Source organism: Fundulus heteroclitus, unplaced genomic scaffold (genome assembly GCF_011125445.2).
Source record: "Fundulus heteroclitus isolate FHET01 unplaced genomic scaffold, MU-UCD_Fhet_4.1 scaffold_48, whole genome shotgun sequence".
In the NCBI taxonomy this organism is placed as follows: domain Eukaryota; kingdom Metazoa; phylum Chordata; class Actinopteri; order Cyprinodontiformes; family Fundulidae; genus Fundulus; species Fundulus heteroclitus.
In genome coordinates, this window is record NW_023396901.1 from 2,658,893 (window position 1) to 2,677,666 (window position 18,774).

The window sequence follows — 18,774 nt, forward strand, 5'->3', positions numbered from 1 at the left end:
GCCCTCCTACCACGCAAAGTTCTTGCAGGCAAAGAGAACCAACCTTACGCACAGTTAACTGATCTTGGCTGGAGCATAGTTGGTTGCTCATCTCAATCTCAAAATCACAACGATGTCATCGGTACAAGTCACAGAATAATTGTTCGTGAAGTATTCCCTGTTTCACAACCAGCAGTTGAACTCAAGAAACAAGTACATTTTGTATGCAGAACTCAAGTAAAGGAAGCCAGTCCAACTGATGTGATTAAGGCTTTGGAATCCGATTTTTCTGAACATGCAACAGATGACAATCCAGTTTCACAGGAAGACATTTTGTTCATGTCAAAGGTGACCAAAGGTATAAAACAGAAGAACGATGGTCATTACGAACTCCCGTTACCATTCAAAACAGACAATCCGAATCTCCCAAACAACAAGCAAAGTGCTGAACACAGATTGTCTTCATTGGAACGTCGACTAAGAAAGGAAATGGTGGGAGAAGTTGAAGGGACAGATCCTGAACTCCGTACAGGTCACGCACACACCGTGCAGTCAAAACAAGTGAGCCCTGTTCTAGAGCGTCTAAAGAAGTTCTCTGATTGGTCGAGAGCTGTAAAGGCTATTGCCAGACTCAAACGATGCATAAAAGAGTTTAAAGGTGTTCAAGAAAGAACAAACAAAACAACAGATCTTGAAGAGAGAAGAGACACAGAAGTTTTCATTATCAAGCTAGTGCAAAAGGAAGCTTTTACTGAGGAAATACAGAAAATCAGATCTCAGAAGGAAAATTCTCTGCACAAGCATGACAGACTAAAGCAACTAAATGCTTTCTTGGACAAGTCTGATGTTCTCAGGGTGGGAGGAAGATTGTCCCAATCAGCCTTGCATCATCATGTCAAACATCCCGCAATTCTTACCAAGGAGTCCCATGTATCAGCTCTCCTCGTTAAACACTACCATGAACGTGTACATCATCAAGGAAGAGGCATGACCATAAATGAATTGCGTGCAAATGGCATATGGATTTTAGGATGTGGAAGTATGGTTTCTTCGCACATTTACCACTGTGTTAAATGTAGGCGATATAGAAAGACCACAAATGTCCAACAGATGGCAGAGTTACCAGAAGTAAGAACAAAAACAGCACCTCCTTTTACATATTGCAGTGTTGACTGTTTTGGCCCATTCATGGTAAAGGAAGGAAGAAAGGAAGTCAAAAGATATGGATTATTGTTCACCTGCTTATGTTCACGAGCTGTGCATATTGAAACACTTGATGACTTATCAACTGATGCTTTCATGAACGCTCTTCGGGTTCTGATTGCCATAAGAGGTCCTGTTCGACAACTAAGATGTGACCAAGGGACAAATTTTATGGGAGCCAGAAGAGAGTTTTTGGAGCTAATGAAGGATATGGACCAAGAAACACAAAGAGCTATTGGTTGCGAGTTTGTGATGAACGTTCCATCAGCTAGCCACATGGGAGGCATCTGGGAACGGCAAATTCGAACAGTACGAAGCATACTAACAGCAATGTTAGATAAATTCTCAAACAGACTTGATACAACTAGTCTAAGAACACTCTTTTACGAGACAATGGCCATCATTAACAGCAGACCCTTAAGTGTGGAGTATCTTAATGATCCCTTGGGTCCAGAGCCTTTAACTCCCAATCACCTATTAACGATGAAGTCTTCAGTTATTCTCCCCCCTCCAGGACAGTTTTGCAGAGAGGATTTGTACTTGAACAAAAGATGGAGAAGAGTACAATTTCTAGCAAACGAGTTTTGGCAAAGATGGAAACGAGAATATCTGCTAAATCTCCAACAGCGACAGAAATGGCAGAAAGTTTCACGGAACCTCCACATTAATGACATTGTGATCCTACAAGATGATAATGCTCCAAAATGTAAATGGAAGCTAGCTCTAGTAGTAGAGACTCTAGAGAGCCCAGACGACAAGGTTCGAAAGGTGAAACTAAAGACAAGTGAAACGACATTTGACAAAGGAAAACCACTGACAAGGTTGATATATTTAGAAAGACCTATTCATAGGGTAGTGACGTTACTTGAGACTAATACAGAGTAAAACAGACTTTAATTCTGACATTCATTGAAAAATCACATTGAAACAAATTAGTGATTTTGGTGGGAGTGTAAGTGACAGTGAAATGATTTATTTCTTGGAAAAATGTATGTTTATTTCAGATTATGTATTTTAAGTTGTTTAGTTCAAATTTTGAGGTTTATGTAAAATTATTGTATTTTATTTCTTTTGAAACTATTTGTTGAAAGTTATCGCGAGATTTGCGTATATAAGAAAGGTAGCGAGATTTGCATGAGAGAAGGAGCAGAAATCTGGGAAAGAGTAGCAGTCTCGTATTTGCTGTAGCTGTAAAGGTATTGTATTTATGTTTGTAATATTTTGTAAATTTATTGGTTATGGTGTTTTAATTACTTAATATTTAATTTAGAGTGGACAAAGAAGAATTAATCTATTTACGACCTCCGAAGTGGCAGGCGGTCACGAGGTAACTTTGTTACAGTATGTGTCACCTGACTGTCTGTAAATGTATCCATTTCTAAAGCTTGTCTTTATTTTTGTAGTTTTCACGGCGTTTATTAAAGAGCCCGTTTTGAAGGAAGCCGTGCCAGTGTTGTCACTTTGGAGCAACATATCTTTCTGCTGAATTGTGCCATAAACCTGGCAGCATTTGTAGATGTTCATGAAGCTTTGGAAAACTGTTAGGATTAATACCGTTATTGTTGAGAGAAAATTTCTCATACAATTTTTACTGAAGATTTTAACTCCCTTTAGTTCTCATGAGTGAAGTTAGAGACTTATCACAATTTTCTTTTACTATATTGCTTCAAACTAGAATCAACATGTTTATTACAAAAATTATTCATAAACAAAAAAATTGATGTAGACAATGTGATACATTTACATATGATATATATATTATGTGCTGTCCTCACCCTGAGTTTTCGATTTAATTTCAGCAGCTAGACAGCCAGACAACGACGCTCCAATAACCAAACTTCTTTTTTACTTGTTTATTGAAGAGTGGCCTCCAACCACTGCTAAAGAACAAATTTAGTTTGAAACACAACGTAAAAGAAGCCAATCAGCTTAATTCCACAACTGTTCGGCATTGCGTTCCACCAACTTGGATCTATATTTTTTTTCCTTTTTGCATCATCAAAACAATATAAGAAAATATCCATCAGGGGGCGTTCTAGTGCGGTTTTCAACCTTCCTGGTAGCACATATTGTAAGTGCATTTTTCAGTTTGTTTTGCCTCATTTTTATATATTCCACTAGCATCTGTCTGCACAGCATCCAGATAACAGAAGTCACGCCATAAAGACTGTATACTGTAAAAATGAAGACTGATAAAATATATAAAAATCATTAAAACATATGTGTTCATACCAAAATATTTTGCTGAGCAACGTTGAAGCAGTTAAATGTCTTAAATATTTGACACTTTCAGAAATAAAAGCACTAAACACACAGCTGATCTTTTTAATAAGAAAATAAAATTCCAGTTTCATCATATAAATCTAGAATTCCTAACATTATGATTCATTTAGAAAGCAACTTTTTTTTTTGCCAACTAGGTTTGACATACTGTGAAACCATTTAGTATTTTTTAAAATCTTTTTCCAGTTTAAAGCATAAAGTAAAATAAAATGAATCTGCCCTTGTCACAGTAATGTTTCAGCTTAAAGTATGCTTAAAACTTAAATAATATTTTATTACAATTGCAATCTCACCACATTGTCGTAAGCTGTATGTGACGAAACTTTGTTTTGAATGCACTCTGTGCATACAAAAATGACAAGTTTGTTTAAGTCTAAATTATGAGCCTTATTTCCAATACAATCAAGGCATTAATTTGACGTCATTTTACGTTATAAATTCATTGTCCCTTAATTTTGTTGAAAAAAGAGACAAATATTTATGCAACATGTGGTCAAAAGTGCTAATTGGTTTTGCCTTTATGTAAATAAACGATTTAAAAAATGTTGCTCTCTGCTGCAGAAGCAGAGAAACTCCCATCAGATCACCTTCAACACCAACATGTTCTCTGTAGCTCTGCTGCTGCTGCTGGCTGTTGGATCCTGTGAGTCTCACTGGCAGAAACATTTACGACATAATCTCATAAAAGTTACTGTTTATAGTTAATTGGTTTTGCCTTTATGTAAATTAAGTGATTTAAAAAAAAAGATATGTTGCTCTCTGCTGCAGAGAAGAGAAAAGTAAGAGGAGAGAAGATAAACTCCCATCAGATCATCACCAACATGTTCTCTGTAGCTCTGCTGCTGCTGCTGCTGCTGGCTGCTGGATCATGTGAGTCTCACTGGCAGAAACATTTACAACATGATCTCATAAAAGTTACCATTTATTGTTGAGCTTATTCTGTTTTGATGTTTTTCTCCAAAGGTGTGAAGTGTGAACAGCAGACACAGCCAGCCTCTGTGATGCTGCAGCCAGGTCAACGTCTGACCATCTCTCTTATCCTCTGAGCAGCTATCTAACACACTGGATCAGACAGCCTGCAGGGAAAGGACTAGAGTGGATTGGTTATGCAGGTGAAAGATGGACCACACGCTACAAAGATTCACTGAAGAACAAGTTCAGCATCAGCTTTGTTTCTTCCAGCAAAACAGTGACTCTAAATGGACAGAATATGCAGCCTGAAGACTCTGCTGTGTATTATTGTGTGAGAGAGCCACAGTGACTCAAAAAAGCAGCACAGATGTACAAAAAAAACCTCAGAACCTGAACAAACTGTATAAACCAACCAGAGGGGGCGATCCAAGACCATTAAATGTTGGACTGGTGAAAGTAAAAGTTATTTACAATATTACCAACCAGACAGGAGGACATACTGTGAAGCAATAAAGTGGTGTTTCCAGATGACCTGGGAGTAGTTTTTTTTTTTTTTTTTTTTTTTACATGTTAGGATTAATACCGTTATTGTTGAGACAATTTGAAAGAAAAACATATGTTTTGAGACATAATTTCCCATTTGGTCTCTTTTATCAGTTAATTAATGTACCACTCTCCTCTGCTTAAAAGAAGAGCGTGCAGAGACGTGCACCTGTTGCCCATTGTGCCTATGGGGCTCAGAACTGCAACCTATCAGTACGGTACTTTTTGCCTCACCCTGTGAATTTTCATTGTGTATTTAAAGTTGATAGAAAGACTAACAATGTCACACATATTCATTAAATATGTCTGGCAGACTGTTGACCATCAGTATGTGTGATACATGTGTAATGAAACTAATACAGCTATGGGCATGCACTAATGGGTCGGTGTGTTCAACACAGCACCATCAGAGGTGAGGCGCAACTCATCGTTGCTTCACCTCGCCCTCCTATTTATTTGAAAAGGCATGCTTAAATTGAGCAATTTTTGACAATAACATTGAAAACATACAGAAACAAATTTACAGAACTGTCAAGCAGAAATGTAATGTTAGTATTTTAATCCTCATAATAACAGGTGATGCACTGCCTCACCTGCCTTCCCCTGTTCTCTGTGTCAATTAGACTCCTTCTCCCAGCTTCCTTACTCTTTCTCTTTCAGCACCCTGCCTTACACTCCAGTGTAAATCTTCTCCTTTCCTCAGTATTTAATTTCTTTGGCTTATGCTGCTTTCTTCTGTCCCATCCTGTGAGGTTATTTTTTTCGTATTTTCCTTATGCCTTGCTGTAAGTTTTTGGTCTTTGTCAATATTAATACCATGAAGCTCCTGAAGTCCTTTCTGCAGTTTGGTCCCACTCCAACCTTACAATACATGACATTGGTATACAGTTTAGAAGGAAGTTTCATCAGTTGCTAAAAAATGCATTTAAACTTTGAAAATGTTTCAGTAAAAATGTTCTTTTTCAGTGAATAAAAAGACCTAAAAGAGGAAATAGATTAGAGATTTAAGATCAGACTGAGAAAAGTATGTTTGTGATTTTTTTTGAACAATCTGTGAATAAATGGTTTCAACTGTTTTATTGTGAATTATATTCTTATTAATACTTTGTGAGACTGATTGCCTTTTATTAGAAAGAGGCCAAGTGGTTTAATAGGGTTTGATGAGTGCTTTTTATTATATAAAACAGATTCATGGCTGTAAACTGTTTAAGAAAACATGAAGGATAAGTAAACAGGAGAATAAGTTTAGTGAATGACGCATCTTAGTAAAATAATAAATTCAGACATACTATTTCTGCATTAATTAATTCTTAGTAGTACTACAATCCTTTATCATGTAATAATTTTACAAGATGTGGCTTCCATTTTCACCAGAAATGTGTTGATTTTAATTTCACCCAAAATTCATGGGCCAATGTGTTGAAAGTGAATAATGTAGATTTAAAGAGAGTTTATATAGATCTAATGATCAATACAACAAACAGTACAACAAATCTTTGACTACATAACTTCTTAGTAACATATTTTCCATTAGATTTTTTTTAAAGTTTTCATTACGGTTTAAGTGAGTAAACATGCTTTTTTTTATTGCAGGATTAATGTAAATTTCTTCAGAGGTTACAGCTCTTGACTAAGAGCCAAGGTTTAGCCTGAGAAAATCTGTGCTCAATCAAAACACAAATTAATCCATTACATATGCAAATAAACATTTCTGCTGCTACATTCTGTGAGTGTTATTGAGACAATGTCCTGACCAAACCACACAGTCAGTTATTCCTTGTTCCTTTTTTAATATTTCTACCCTACAGGTGTGAGCTGTCAACAGTTGACAAAGCCCACCTCTGTGACTGCACAGTCAGCTCAACGTCTGTCAGGTCTTCTATTCCCTGATCCACTGACACACTGGATCACACGGGCTGGAAATCAAGGACAAAATCAGGTGTTTAAACACTGCTGTTCGAAGATTTGTATTTTTTAAATCTGAAAAGACATGGTAAAGAACTGTCAATTTCAGAACACTTCGAAAAAGAGAGCTTCATAAATTTTTCATTATAAAGATAAGGTAGAACATAAAAGACAGCACCAGTGTTTTGATTTTGATTTTTATTATAAATGTACTTGCTGTCGCCATCCTCATATTCCAAGGTAATTTTCACAGAACGACCTCAGAGAAAAACTGGAAACATTTTGCCCTGTGGACCTCTGTAAAAATTTATTTTAGGAGATTATTCAGGTCGTATATTGCACACAGGCATGGATGGCTGGCACTGTCACCTCGTATCTAGCAGTTTTTTTGGTTTTGGTTTCTCTGTGCCATTTTTATGTTATTTTCCTTTTTCTTTTCCCCATCCATGTGCATTTTCTCCTGTTAGTTCACATTCCTCCACAGTTCAGCTCCATTTCGGATATACTCTTGACACCTCGTGAACCTACAGCGTGTACAGTAGCTAAAAAACATAGCACTCGTCAAAGTTACATAGTATAACGTCATATAACACTGGCATAAACATGCAGGATGCTTCTAAATAAATCTTAAAAGAAGTCATATTTATCCATGTCAACTCTAAAACAAGCTGTTTAGAAAGCTTGTGATTCCATTCACAGTGCTGACCTTTGACCTCCTTTAAAAAGCTCACATTGTCAAACATTTACATTGAGCTTACAATTCATTAAAACAAAACATTTCTTAAAAATACGAACATGTTGGCAGCAATGCAGAATATACTTCTATAGACAGTCATGTTTCAGTAAATCCAAACATGATATTAAAACTAACTTTGCTTTCTGAGTAACATGACAATAAAATTTTTTTAAATGTTTTTTCCTTTAATAGAATAATTAATGTAAATGTTTTAATGCTTTATATGAGTAGAACAAAAACACAGATAAAAAACTACTCAAAGTGAAGATATTGAAAATACTTTTCTTTTATAATTCTATAAAATCCAGGAATAGTTTTGCCAAATGGTGCTTAAATTAACTAAGTTTCCACTTATGGTTTCTCACAACTCACAGACTGGATGTTTGTTGCATTATGCAAATTACCAGTTGACTTTTAAATATGTGATCTCATGCTGTCAGCTGCAGAAGAAGAGAAACTCCCATCAGATCACCTTCAGCACCAACATGTTCTCTTTAGCTCTGCTGCTGCTGCTGGCTGCTGGATCCTGTGAGTCTCACTGAGGCATTTACAGCATGTTCACCTTTAACTGACTGATTAGAGTTTATGTACTAATATTACATTTAATATTTACTTCCTCAGATGTGAAGTGTGAACAGCTGACACAGCCAGCCTCTGTGACTGTGCAGCCAGGTCAAAGTCTGGCCATCAGCTGTCAGGTATCTTATTCTCTGAGCAGCTACTACACAGCTTGGATCAGACAGCCTGCAGGGAAAGGACTGGAGTGGATTGGGATGAAATTTACTAGAGCCTCATACTACAAGGATTCACTGCAGAATAAATTCAGTATTGACTTAGACACTTCCAGTAAAACAGTGACTCTAAATGGACAAAATATGCAGCCTGAAGACTCTGCTGTGTATTACTGTGCCAGAGACCACAGTGACACAAACAAGCAGCACAGCTGTACAAAAACCCCTCAGAGCCTGAACACCTGATCTATAATGATTGACCAGATGGGGGCGTTTTAAACCATAAATTAACACTTTAAAATGCACTACTTTAACATATCAGGTAGATCCTGCAGTTATTTGACTTTTGATGACTTGATTGTTTAAAATGGCTTTTAGTAATGCTAAAACGGTGGTTGAGAGGTGCAAACACACTGCAAATACATAAATGCACTGCTACCACAAAAAGTACTCCTATATAAAAAATAAGCTAACACACAAACACAAAAAACACAAGTGATGGAAAAATTAACCAACAGAGAAATTCTGGAATTACTTAAATTAGACACACAAAGTTCAAACATGCTGCAAACACAAATGATGCTGACAAAGAAACACACAAGACACATGCAAAGACAAATGCTGCAAGTTAAGAAAAGCTGCAAACTAGCACTGCATAACAGAAGTGCTCAAAACATTAAACGTTCAGTGCTGCTGTAAACTTACACCTGAACCACTTTTAAAATTTAAATATAATAACAGTGAGGTGACTCAGCTGCACAGAGAATGTTATCTCCTTGTATAGAATTTATCCTGCATCAAGAAAACAATTTAAAATATTTAATTATTGTCTCACATATGCAATAATCAATGGAGCAATCCATGTACTGTTAAATCTACTATGTGTTAAAATTTAATATACCCGAATAAACGTCATCATGAAGAATAGCGTACAACAAAATGGGTAAAAAATCAGTTCAGAAAATAGTGTTTCTGTAGGCTGTATAAAAAGGGGAAACAATTTTGGCAATATGAGGTCAAAAATCCTGACAGGCAGGATAGCATCATGCAAATGAAGTGTTCTGGTTTAAAGTCTTGGTCTGATCCTGTCAGCTGCAGAGGAAGAGAAACTCTCATCAGATCACCTTCAGCACCAACATGTTCTCTGTAGCTCTGCTGCTGCTGCTGCTGGTTGCTGGATCCTGTGAGTCTCACTGAGGCAGAAACTTTTACGACATTATCTCATAAAAGTTACTGTTTATTGCTGAGGTAATTTGGTTTTGATGTTTTTCTCTACAGGTGTGAAGTGTGAACAGCTGACTCAGCCAGCCTCTGTAATGCTGCAGCCAGGTCAACGTCTGACCATCAGCTGTCAGGTCTCTTATTCTCTGAGCAGTCGTCCTACAGCATGGATCAGCCAGCCTGCTGGAAAAAGACTAGAGTGGATTGGTGAAGCAGGTGAAGGATGGACCACAACCTACAAGGATTCACTAAAGAACAAGTTCAGCATCAGCTTTGTTTCTTCCAGTAAAACAGTGACTCTAAATGGACAGAATATGCAGCCTGAAGACTCTGCTGTGTATTACTGTGCCAGACAGCCAAAGTGAGACAATCAAGCAGCACAGCTGTACAAAAACCCCTCAGAACCTGAACAGGTTATATAAACCAACCAGAGGGGGCGCTGCAAGACCATTAAATGTTGGACTGGTGAAAATAAATGGACATACTAAAATTAAAGAGTTTAAAAATAATCATACAAAAATGTGGTCTTAAATTCAGACCTGACATAAGCCAAATGTGTTTATCTGAATAATCAAATGATCATTACAGTTCTCTGGGGATTGTTTTTTAAATTAGAGCAGCAATCAAAACATAGAAAAGTCATCAAAGTCCAAACTCATTTCAAAGTGACCAGGAGAACAATGGCTAATGTATTGAATTGGCAACTTTTCACTGTCATCCTCAGTCTGACGCATGATTAAGAACAAACTAAGAGATTTTAAGATTTGTTGATCACTGCAACACTTGGATCAGACAGGCAGCTATAAAAGGGCTGAAGGACTAAAATCAGAGGCTGCAGCTGTTTCTGTAGTGTAGTTTGGATGCATTGCGTAGCAATACTCATTCTAAACAGTCTACTTATAAATTAACTGTTGTTTTGATTTGTATTACTGAGTATATTTTAATGTTCAAAACAAACCAAGAAGTGAAAACAGTTTTTGTACAAGGCAATAGGGGTTAAAATCAGACAAAAGCCTCATAAAACACTGTATGACAGAAAGTGGTGATATAAAAGCAAAACATATACTGAATACACAGCGTTTTTTTTCTTTTATGACACATTTTTTGTAATCACTCTTAAATGGTTGCGTTATATAGGACATTTTTGACCAATCTGTATAATCTGACCCAATCTGTATAATATGATTGAACTTGATTTTGTAAAGTGCCTTGAGATGACATGTTTCATGATTTGGCGCTATATAAATAAAATTTAATTGAATTGAATTAAATTGTTTTAAAATAACTCAACATTTTTTTCCTAAAATGGCCTGTTTGATATAGTTATTGTAGAAATAACCCGTTTATCATCCCTTTGTATCATAACATACCCTTATTTATAAAGCACTTAAAAACAGCCAACAGCTGAAAGAAAGTGCTGTACATCTCTACAAACTTAAACACATCCATTAAAAAACAAAGATAAAAAGATAGTTCATAAAACTACTTAAAAGAAACAATAAAAAACAATTTAAAATGAAAACTAAGTCTCGCTGGTGGGAAAAAAAAGCAAAAGAATAATAGTAGGTTATGAGGCAAGTTTTAAAGGTGGGCAATGAAGAGGCAGGTCATTCCAGCAATAGAAAATAGAAAAGGCCCTGGCCCTTTTCTTATTGTAAGTAGGGATAGATAAACTCAGAGAGGTACAGAGGAGCAAGGTCATTCAAACACTTAGAAACAAAAATAAGAATTTAAAAATGAACTCTAAAATGCACTGGAAGCCAATGGAGTGAGGCCAGAATAGGGGCAATATGCTCTGTTTTTGGAGTACCTGATAAAAGACGCGCAGCAGCGTTTTGAACCAGCAGCATACGAGAAAGCAAATACTGACTCACTCCAACATAGAGTCCATTACAGTAATCCAGATGATATAACAGCATGGATTACTGTTTCAAGAAATATTATGTTTTTATCACTTAAGGCAGCTGGCCAAATTGAAATCCTAACAACTGCTCTGATCTGACGATTTAATTAAAAATCACTTTCTAACTTAAAAGCCAAATCAGTGACACTTGGCTTAAAATATGCTGTCAGGGGTCCCAAATCAACTGTGCTAGGGATCACATGAGCAACTTGGTCCAAAAAGTATTACCACAGTTTTCATTGTTAAAATTTGTAAAGTTCAGGGCTAGACAAGCTTTAAAGTCTTCCAGACAGTCCAGCAGGGCCTTCACTGAGAAGCCGTCACCCTGCTTCAGGGGCAGATAGAGCTGACAACCATCAGCATAGAAATGGAAAGGAATTCCATATCTTTTCCTCAATAGAATGGAGCCTAAAGGCAATAAGTATAATGAAAATGGTAGAGGTCCTATAATTGACCCCTGTGGAACCCCACATTATAAGGAAGTGCAAGATGATTCTGAGTCTGAAATGCTGACAGAGAAAGATCAATCGACCAAGTAGGATCTAAACCAGTCCAGAGCAGTGTGTTGAATGCCTACTAAATTATTTAGACGTGATATTAAGATATTGTGGTCAACAGTGTCGGAGGCAGCGGTTAGGTCAAGCAGAACCAAGACCATGTGAGTACCAGAATCACATGGCAACAAAACATCATTAACAACTCTTTGTATTTTAGAATGTTACCTGTTCTTTCATGTGGAATCCAAATGCAAGGAGATCATTTTGTGTTTTGTAAACGATAGGGTGAAATATTGATGGTAAATTGTAACACACTGTCAGAACATCAAGTCCCTTCAGCAGTCGCTGCTGTGTATTTCTGTCCTGCTGACTGGTTTTCAAGTTGTGTCTACAGCTTCAGGATGACGAACACACACTGTTCTTCTTGCCCTCTTTCTGTAATGTCACCAGGTTTAATGATACAGTCATCAGTAAATATCAAAACATTTGTCATTTCCCTTGTAATTTTCAACAGAACAGTGATAAAAATAAAAAAATAAACCTGGAGAAACTCATGTCCTATAGATGGTCTGGCATAACCTTAATACCTACTAAAGCATGGCGCGGACCAGAAAAAGTCTTGAATGGATGGGAAGTGATCCCAATAGCAATATCTATGCCAGCAGTGTGAGTGTTATGAACAGGAAGTCAGAGAACCCAATATTTAAACCAGACACTGAATTGGTCTATAAAGGTAAAAACAATTAAACAAACAAATAGATGTGGTCAGAACAATGTCTAGACTGAAGCAGGCTGCTCACAGCAGGGGATAAAACACAGGAGAAGGCAGACAAGAACAAAGGGGCTGGGCAGGAATTATGGTCAGAGCAGTCCAAAGTCATGTCCACAGTCAGAGAGCCAATGAGGTGGCCAGCAAGGGCAAGGCAAACAGGGAAAATCCAAAAAAGTTGAGACAAGGACCGCTGGTAGGCTAACTCGCACGATGGCTTTCTGACGATCGGGCAGTGAGTGACTGTGGGACGCAGGAATAAATAAGCAGAGTCCCAGATGAAATGACTTGAAGCTAATTAACAGCAGCAGGTGAATTGAGTGAGGTAAGCTAAGGTAGAGGGTGCAGACTGAAATAAACATGAATGGAGCTGAATAGAAGTACAAGGACATAATCTGACAGAACATAAAAGGAAGGGTCCAAGGGCAAATTAATGTAAGAATTAATTAGAAGACAAAATGTAAAGAATGCAGAAATGAGGAAAAACACCAGAGACACACAGGGGGAGAGACGGTACAAAAGTCACACAGGATACATTTTCAAAAAGTCCTAAAGGGGGCAGTAGAAGTGAGTGAAATTTGTTGTCTAACAAGTTAGAGCGAAATTATTGAGTCAAAGTACTTGTGGGACAAATTAATACATTCTGTTAAAATCACAAATAAATTATATTGTTAATTAAAAACCCACTCAACCGATGCAACATTTTAAATTTACCAAATAAAGTAATCTTTTTTTGTAAGAACAGAATGTCCAAGTCATTATAGCTCATTGTTGCAGGCTTGCCTTATTAAAATAATATAATCTTGAAATAAACATAAATTCTGTTTCTTCCTCAGCAATAAGACCAGTATTTGAGTCATTCTTTCCTTGAATACCCTTGCTGTATTCAGGAAAGTTTGATATATTGATTAATAGCTAACTTGGTGCAACACAATTTGTTTTTTAGTAAAAAAAATCACTGAATAGATGTGACTGGATTTATGTAGTGTTGATGAAGGGAATTTTTCTTCTTCCACTCTATTGAAACAAACAGTAATCATCAAGAGAGTTAGAAAGAGATAAATGTGTTTTAAGGTTTGCAGCTCAGTGTTATTTTTAAATGTATTTTTTAAAAGACATTTAAAAAATGTCTGGAAACTTTTCGCTTTGGGTTATTTCTTTTAGTCAGAAAGAAAACTTTACTGAAATCTATGTTAAAGAAAGTAGAGAAGTAAGGGGGTGAATACTTTTTGGATGGACTGTTTGAGTGTGACTTAATGTGACTGTAACAAAACACTTTGGAGATTGAAATGTTTTACAGTTTTGGTGTTTATGAAGAGTAGAAAAATACCAGTTACTAAAATTATCTATTGTTATTTTAGACTGAAGGGCTTCCACACATACAACACTTTTAAATAGTTTTAGAAGGATTTTATGGTACGTGGCTGTGATATGGCTTGATAATAATAATAACAATTATTATTATTATTATTATTATTATTATTATTATTATTATTATTATTATTATTATTATTATTATTAATAATAATAATAATAATAATAATAATAATAATAATAATAATAATATATTAACATGGAGTACCAATGCAGTAAGTGAAGCATCTTAAAAAATAAGACATTTTTTTATACAAGTAATAATAACTAATGTTATTAAAAGGTTTATTCCGATGAGATGTCCATTTTTGATACAAGTCTGTTAAAACCTTCTATTTGTTGAATGATTAAGACATAATCATTTACAACCCTTCAACAATATGTTGAAGGGTTGTAAAAAGGATAGAATAAACCCAATGCAACTTTGCAAGTTAAGGCATGTCAAAGTCACTGCATGCTAGAAACATTGAATAAACAGATCTACACTGATCTCTATTAATTCTGGCATGCTAGTTTGTATTTATGTAAATTAAACACTCCTGTTTAAAGGTGGAATCTACAGCTGTCAGCTGTATTAGAGAAACTCCCACCAGATCCCCTTCAGCACCAACATGTTCTCTGTAGCTCTGCTGCTGCTGCTGCTGGCGGCTGGATCCTGTGAGTTTGACTGAGGCACTGACAAAATAATCACACCACAATGATTTACTGCTGTTAACAACTTTTGTATTCATGTTTTCTGTCACAGGTGTGAAGTGTGAACAGCTGACACAGCCAGCCTCTGTGACTGTGCAGCCAGGTCAACGTCTGACCATCAGCTGTCAGGTCTCTTATGATCTGAGCTACTACACAGCTTGGATCAGACAGCCTGCAGGGAAAGGACTGGAGTGGATTGGGATGAAAGACAGCTATGGAGTCTCATACTACAAAGATTCCCTGAAGAACAAGTTCAGTATTGACTTAGACACTTCCAGTAAAACAGTGACTCTGAATGGACAGAATATGCAGCCTGAGGACTCTGCTGTGTATTACTGTGCCAGACAGCCACAGTGACACAAACCAGCAGCACAGCTGTACAAAAACCCCTCAGAGCCTGAACACTTTTACTACTCACCAACCAGAGGAGGCGCTTTTAGACCACAAATGAATTTAGACTGTTTCATGCAGACAACTCTGCAATGTTCCAATTGTCTGTGAAAACATTAAAAAGACATTAAAAACATGACATACAACCATGTAAATTCACAATAATGGGATCTTTAACGAATGGCTTATTTAAATATGGGTCTTTCTTTGGTAATGTTATCGTCACCTCAGGATACTCCAACATATTGACACTAATTCAGAAATAACTTGAAACAATTTATGATTAAACAAATGTGAACTTCAGAAAATTATGATGCTTGTTGTACAACAGATAAGCAGCAACAAATCGCTCAACAACATGGTGAAAAATTGCATATTTTGTTTACTACTTAAAACAGCTAATTAACACAACCAACAAGAACAACAAAACAAAGATGGTCAAAAGCTTATATTTCTATGTCACCTTCCCAATGACCCGAGGACACGGCCTATATACTTAATCAGGAAATAACCCAATAATTACTTTTGGACATTGTTTCCCATAGTGATGAAAAAGGTTGCTTAAATTCATTGTATGAAACAATTTTTGTTCTTGGTGCTTTTCTTTTTTTAAGATGCTGTAAGTCTTTATTTCCCCCCAGTTGTCATATGAGACATATATAGTGATGGCTACTATATCTTTGATATATATAATGACTTAGAAGGAGATTGAGTATATCATGTAATTCTTTTACAGTCACAGTACAAAAGTACTAACAGGATAGTTTGTTAATCTGCAAATTGAAGAATTCTGATTTAAAGACATTCTGTGACGCTATGAGAAGAAGAGAAACTCCCCTCAGCTCATCTTCAGCACCAACATGTTCTCTGTTGTTCTGATGATGCTGCTGCTGGATCCCGTGAGTCTCCCTGACTGACTCAAAGCAAGCTTTGCTTTTCCCTGATCTCACCCAAATTGAGGTTTCATCTGGCTGTACAGAAGCAACAAATCACTGATAAAACACTGTCATGAAAAAAACAGATTATTGAGTTTACTTTTTAACCCCCCCCCCCCCCCCCCCCCCGACAATAAAACAAGTCAGAAAATATTAAACATTTGGACATTTGGAACAATATGGATCTAATTAAATATCATTCTGCTCTTCAGCTGTCTCAATACAAAGAGAATACATCAGATGTATGGATATATTAAATAACTGCTTCTGTTTGTTGATATAGCTCTTTTTTCTTGACCTTTCATGGGTCAACAGTAAGAACTGTATTGTATGAAAGAAAGGAGCTTCAAACTGCTGCTCCGCTTTCTAACAGCCTTTAACTCCGATGTCATTACGTGACGGAAACACACATGCATGATGTGATTCAAATCCGGGCCTAAAGCCTTCCTAAACTAAATTACATGGTGCAGGTTCTCTACTCCATTTTTGTTAATTTCTGTGAGGTGGCCTCTGCTTATACAGCATGTCATGCAAAGGATTGTGGAATCCCTTTTAGGCTGGTAAGTGATACTGCGAGGATTCTTTGGCAAATTAGCCGCTGGTAGAAGCATACAGACTCCTTTTCTTACCTCCTTCCTTACTGACTGCACTATTCAGACAGCACTTGTCATGGCGACTGTTGATGAACTTCCATTATGGCTAAAGAGTCCTTGCCCAATAAGGGTATTTGAATGGACCCTCAGTTCTCCTTCTGCTCCTTCCAGCTCACTGCACTTTTCCCCCTCTGCTTAATTGAATCTTTCTCATCATGCCTGTGTAATTGGTTCCAGTTGTTACTCCTCCTGTCTTCCCTCCTATATATATACGTTGTCAGCTCAGCCATTACCATTTGCCAGATCCTCTGTCATTATCCATTTTTCTACTCTGCTCTGGTCTTCTTGTTGCCGTGCTTCTGATTCCTGTTTCCCTGTCACTGTGTAAGCCTTGTTTCATTGTTGAATAAATCGCCACTATTCAACATGCTACTTCCAAGCTCTTGTCTGCGCTTCAATCCAATTCCATCAAATATGACAACGTATGCAAGAACAAAATTGTTTTACTACAAACACAGAAAAGCACACCACTCGTTTAAACCTTTGTTTTTATTATTGTTCCTGAGTTTCCCAGCAGGTAGGTCAGATATCTGCATTATACGATGGCATTGATATAAAGATATTGTTCCTTTGTAGATTTGGAATCAACATTTAACATAGACCACAGAATATTTTTGTTGTTGTAATACAATAAGACAAACATGTACTGTCTCAAAATGTACAAAATATGTAGTTGAAGACAGACAGAGAGTCATTGTAACAGAAATATTTTTCTGACTTGCACAAAAATCTCAGTTTAATTTACTAGTTAATGAGACCTGAAACCACTCAGGCTGTCTGGAGATTTACTGACTGGTGTAAAAAATAAAAGTTTAAACATTTAACGGCAGCTGATTTTAGAAGTCCTAGACAATATAAAAAAAAACTAACATTAGCTCAGATATGATTGTTGCACGTGTTTCATGTAATATCGAAATTGGTAAATACAAAAATCAGAAAAGGAACACAAATAAAACAACATTATTAATTAAAGACAGGTATTTAAAAAACAAGCATACTGTGCCTTCCTGTTGGCCACTACTGTGTTTAAAAACCCTTTCCATTATGTGTTTCTGATGTAGCTGGTTTGGTATCATGCAAATCAGAAGTGTCAGGTTTTATAGAGCTGATCTGTTGCTGTCAGCTGCAGAAGAAGAAAAACTCCCATCAGATCATCTTCAGCACCAACATGTTCTCTCTAGCTCTGCTGCTGCTGCTGGCTGCTGGATCCTGTGAGTCTCAATGAGACAAACATTGTGTGTCATAACGGAACCGAATATTCCCTGCTGGTAATGATATAATTTAAATGTGTTTCTCCACAGGTGTGAAGTGTGAACAGCTGACACAGCCAGCCTCTGTGACTGTGCAGCCAGGTCATCGTCTGACCATCAGCTGTCAGGTATCTTATGATCTGGACAGCTACTACACAGCTTGGATCAGACAGCCTGCAGGGAAAGGACTGGAGTGGATTGGGATGAAATATACTGGAGACTCAGCGTACAAAGACTCACTAAAGAACAAGTTCAGTATTGACTTAGACACTTCCAGTAAAACGGTGACTCTGAATGGACAGAATATGCAGCCTGAAGACTCTGCTGTGTATTACTGTGTCAGATACCACAGTGATACAAACAAGCAGCACAGCTGTACAAAAACCCGTCAGGGCCTTAACAGGATATATCAAGCCACAGGAGCTGTATGATCGAGTTTAAATTTAGGCACATAGAAAAATTACACATTTTTTCACTCAAAATTAAATTAACACAACTCCAAAATTTGTTTATGTTACATGTTTTCAAATTAAATTAGAGGTTTGTTAGAAACATTCATTTTGTATCAAGAAAATAGTGTAAGTCAACATCAATTTTACATTAACAATAAAATAAAATAAAAAAAAACAGTTTAACGAAATATATATTTTTAAACAATGTTAAAACAGGAGTGGAAACGTAAAACATACATTAGATACAATCATTCTGATCTAAATGTTAAAATCCCAGTGTCTCTGAAATCATTCTTACATCATATTTTTGCTCCCTTCAAAAACTGCCCATCATCCTAATGTCAA

The 18,774-nt window shown here is 36.6% G+C and overlaps 2 gene segments (V, D, J or C); both read left to right on the top strand.

Annotated features, from left to right (window-relative positions):
- The first annotated feature begins 9,429 nt into the window (after positions 1-9,429).
- Positions 9,430-9,878, top strand: LOC118560760. The segment is given in 2 exon segments: positions 9,430-9,475; positions 9,571-9,878. Coding segments are annotated over 2 exon segments (354 nt in total).
- Positions 9,879-17,809: 7,931 nt separating this feature from the next.
- LOC118556077 lies at positions 17,810-18,408 on the top strand. The segment is given in 2 exon segments: positions 17,810-17,938; positions 18,029-18,408. Coding segments are annotated over 2 exon segments (423 nt in total).
- Positions 18,409-18,774: the final 366 nt, after the last annotated feature.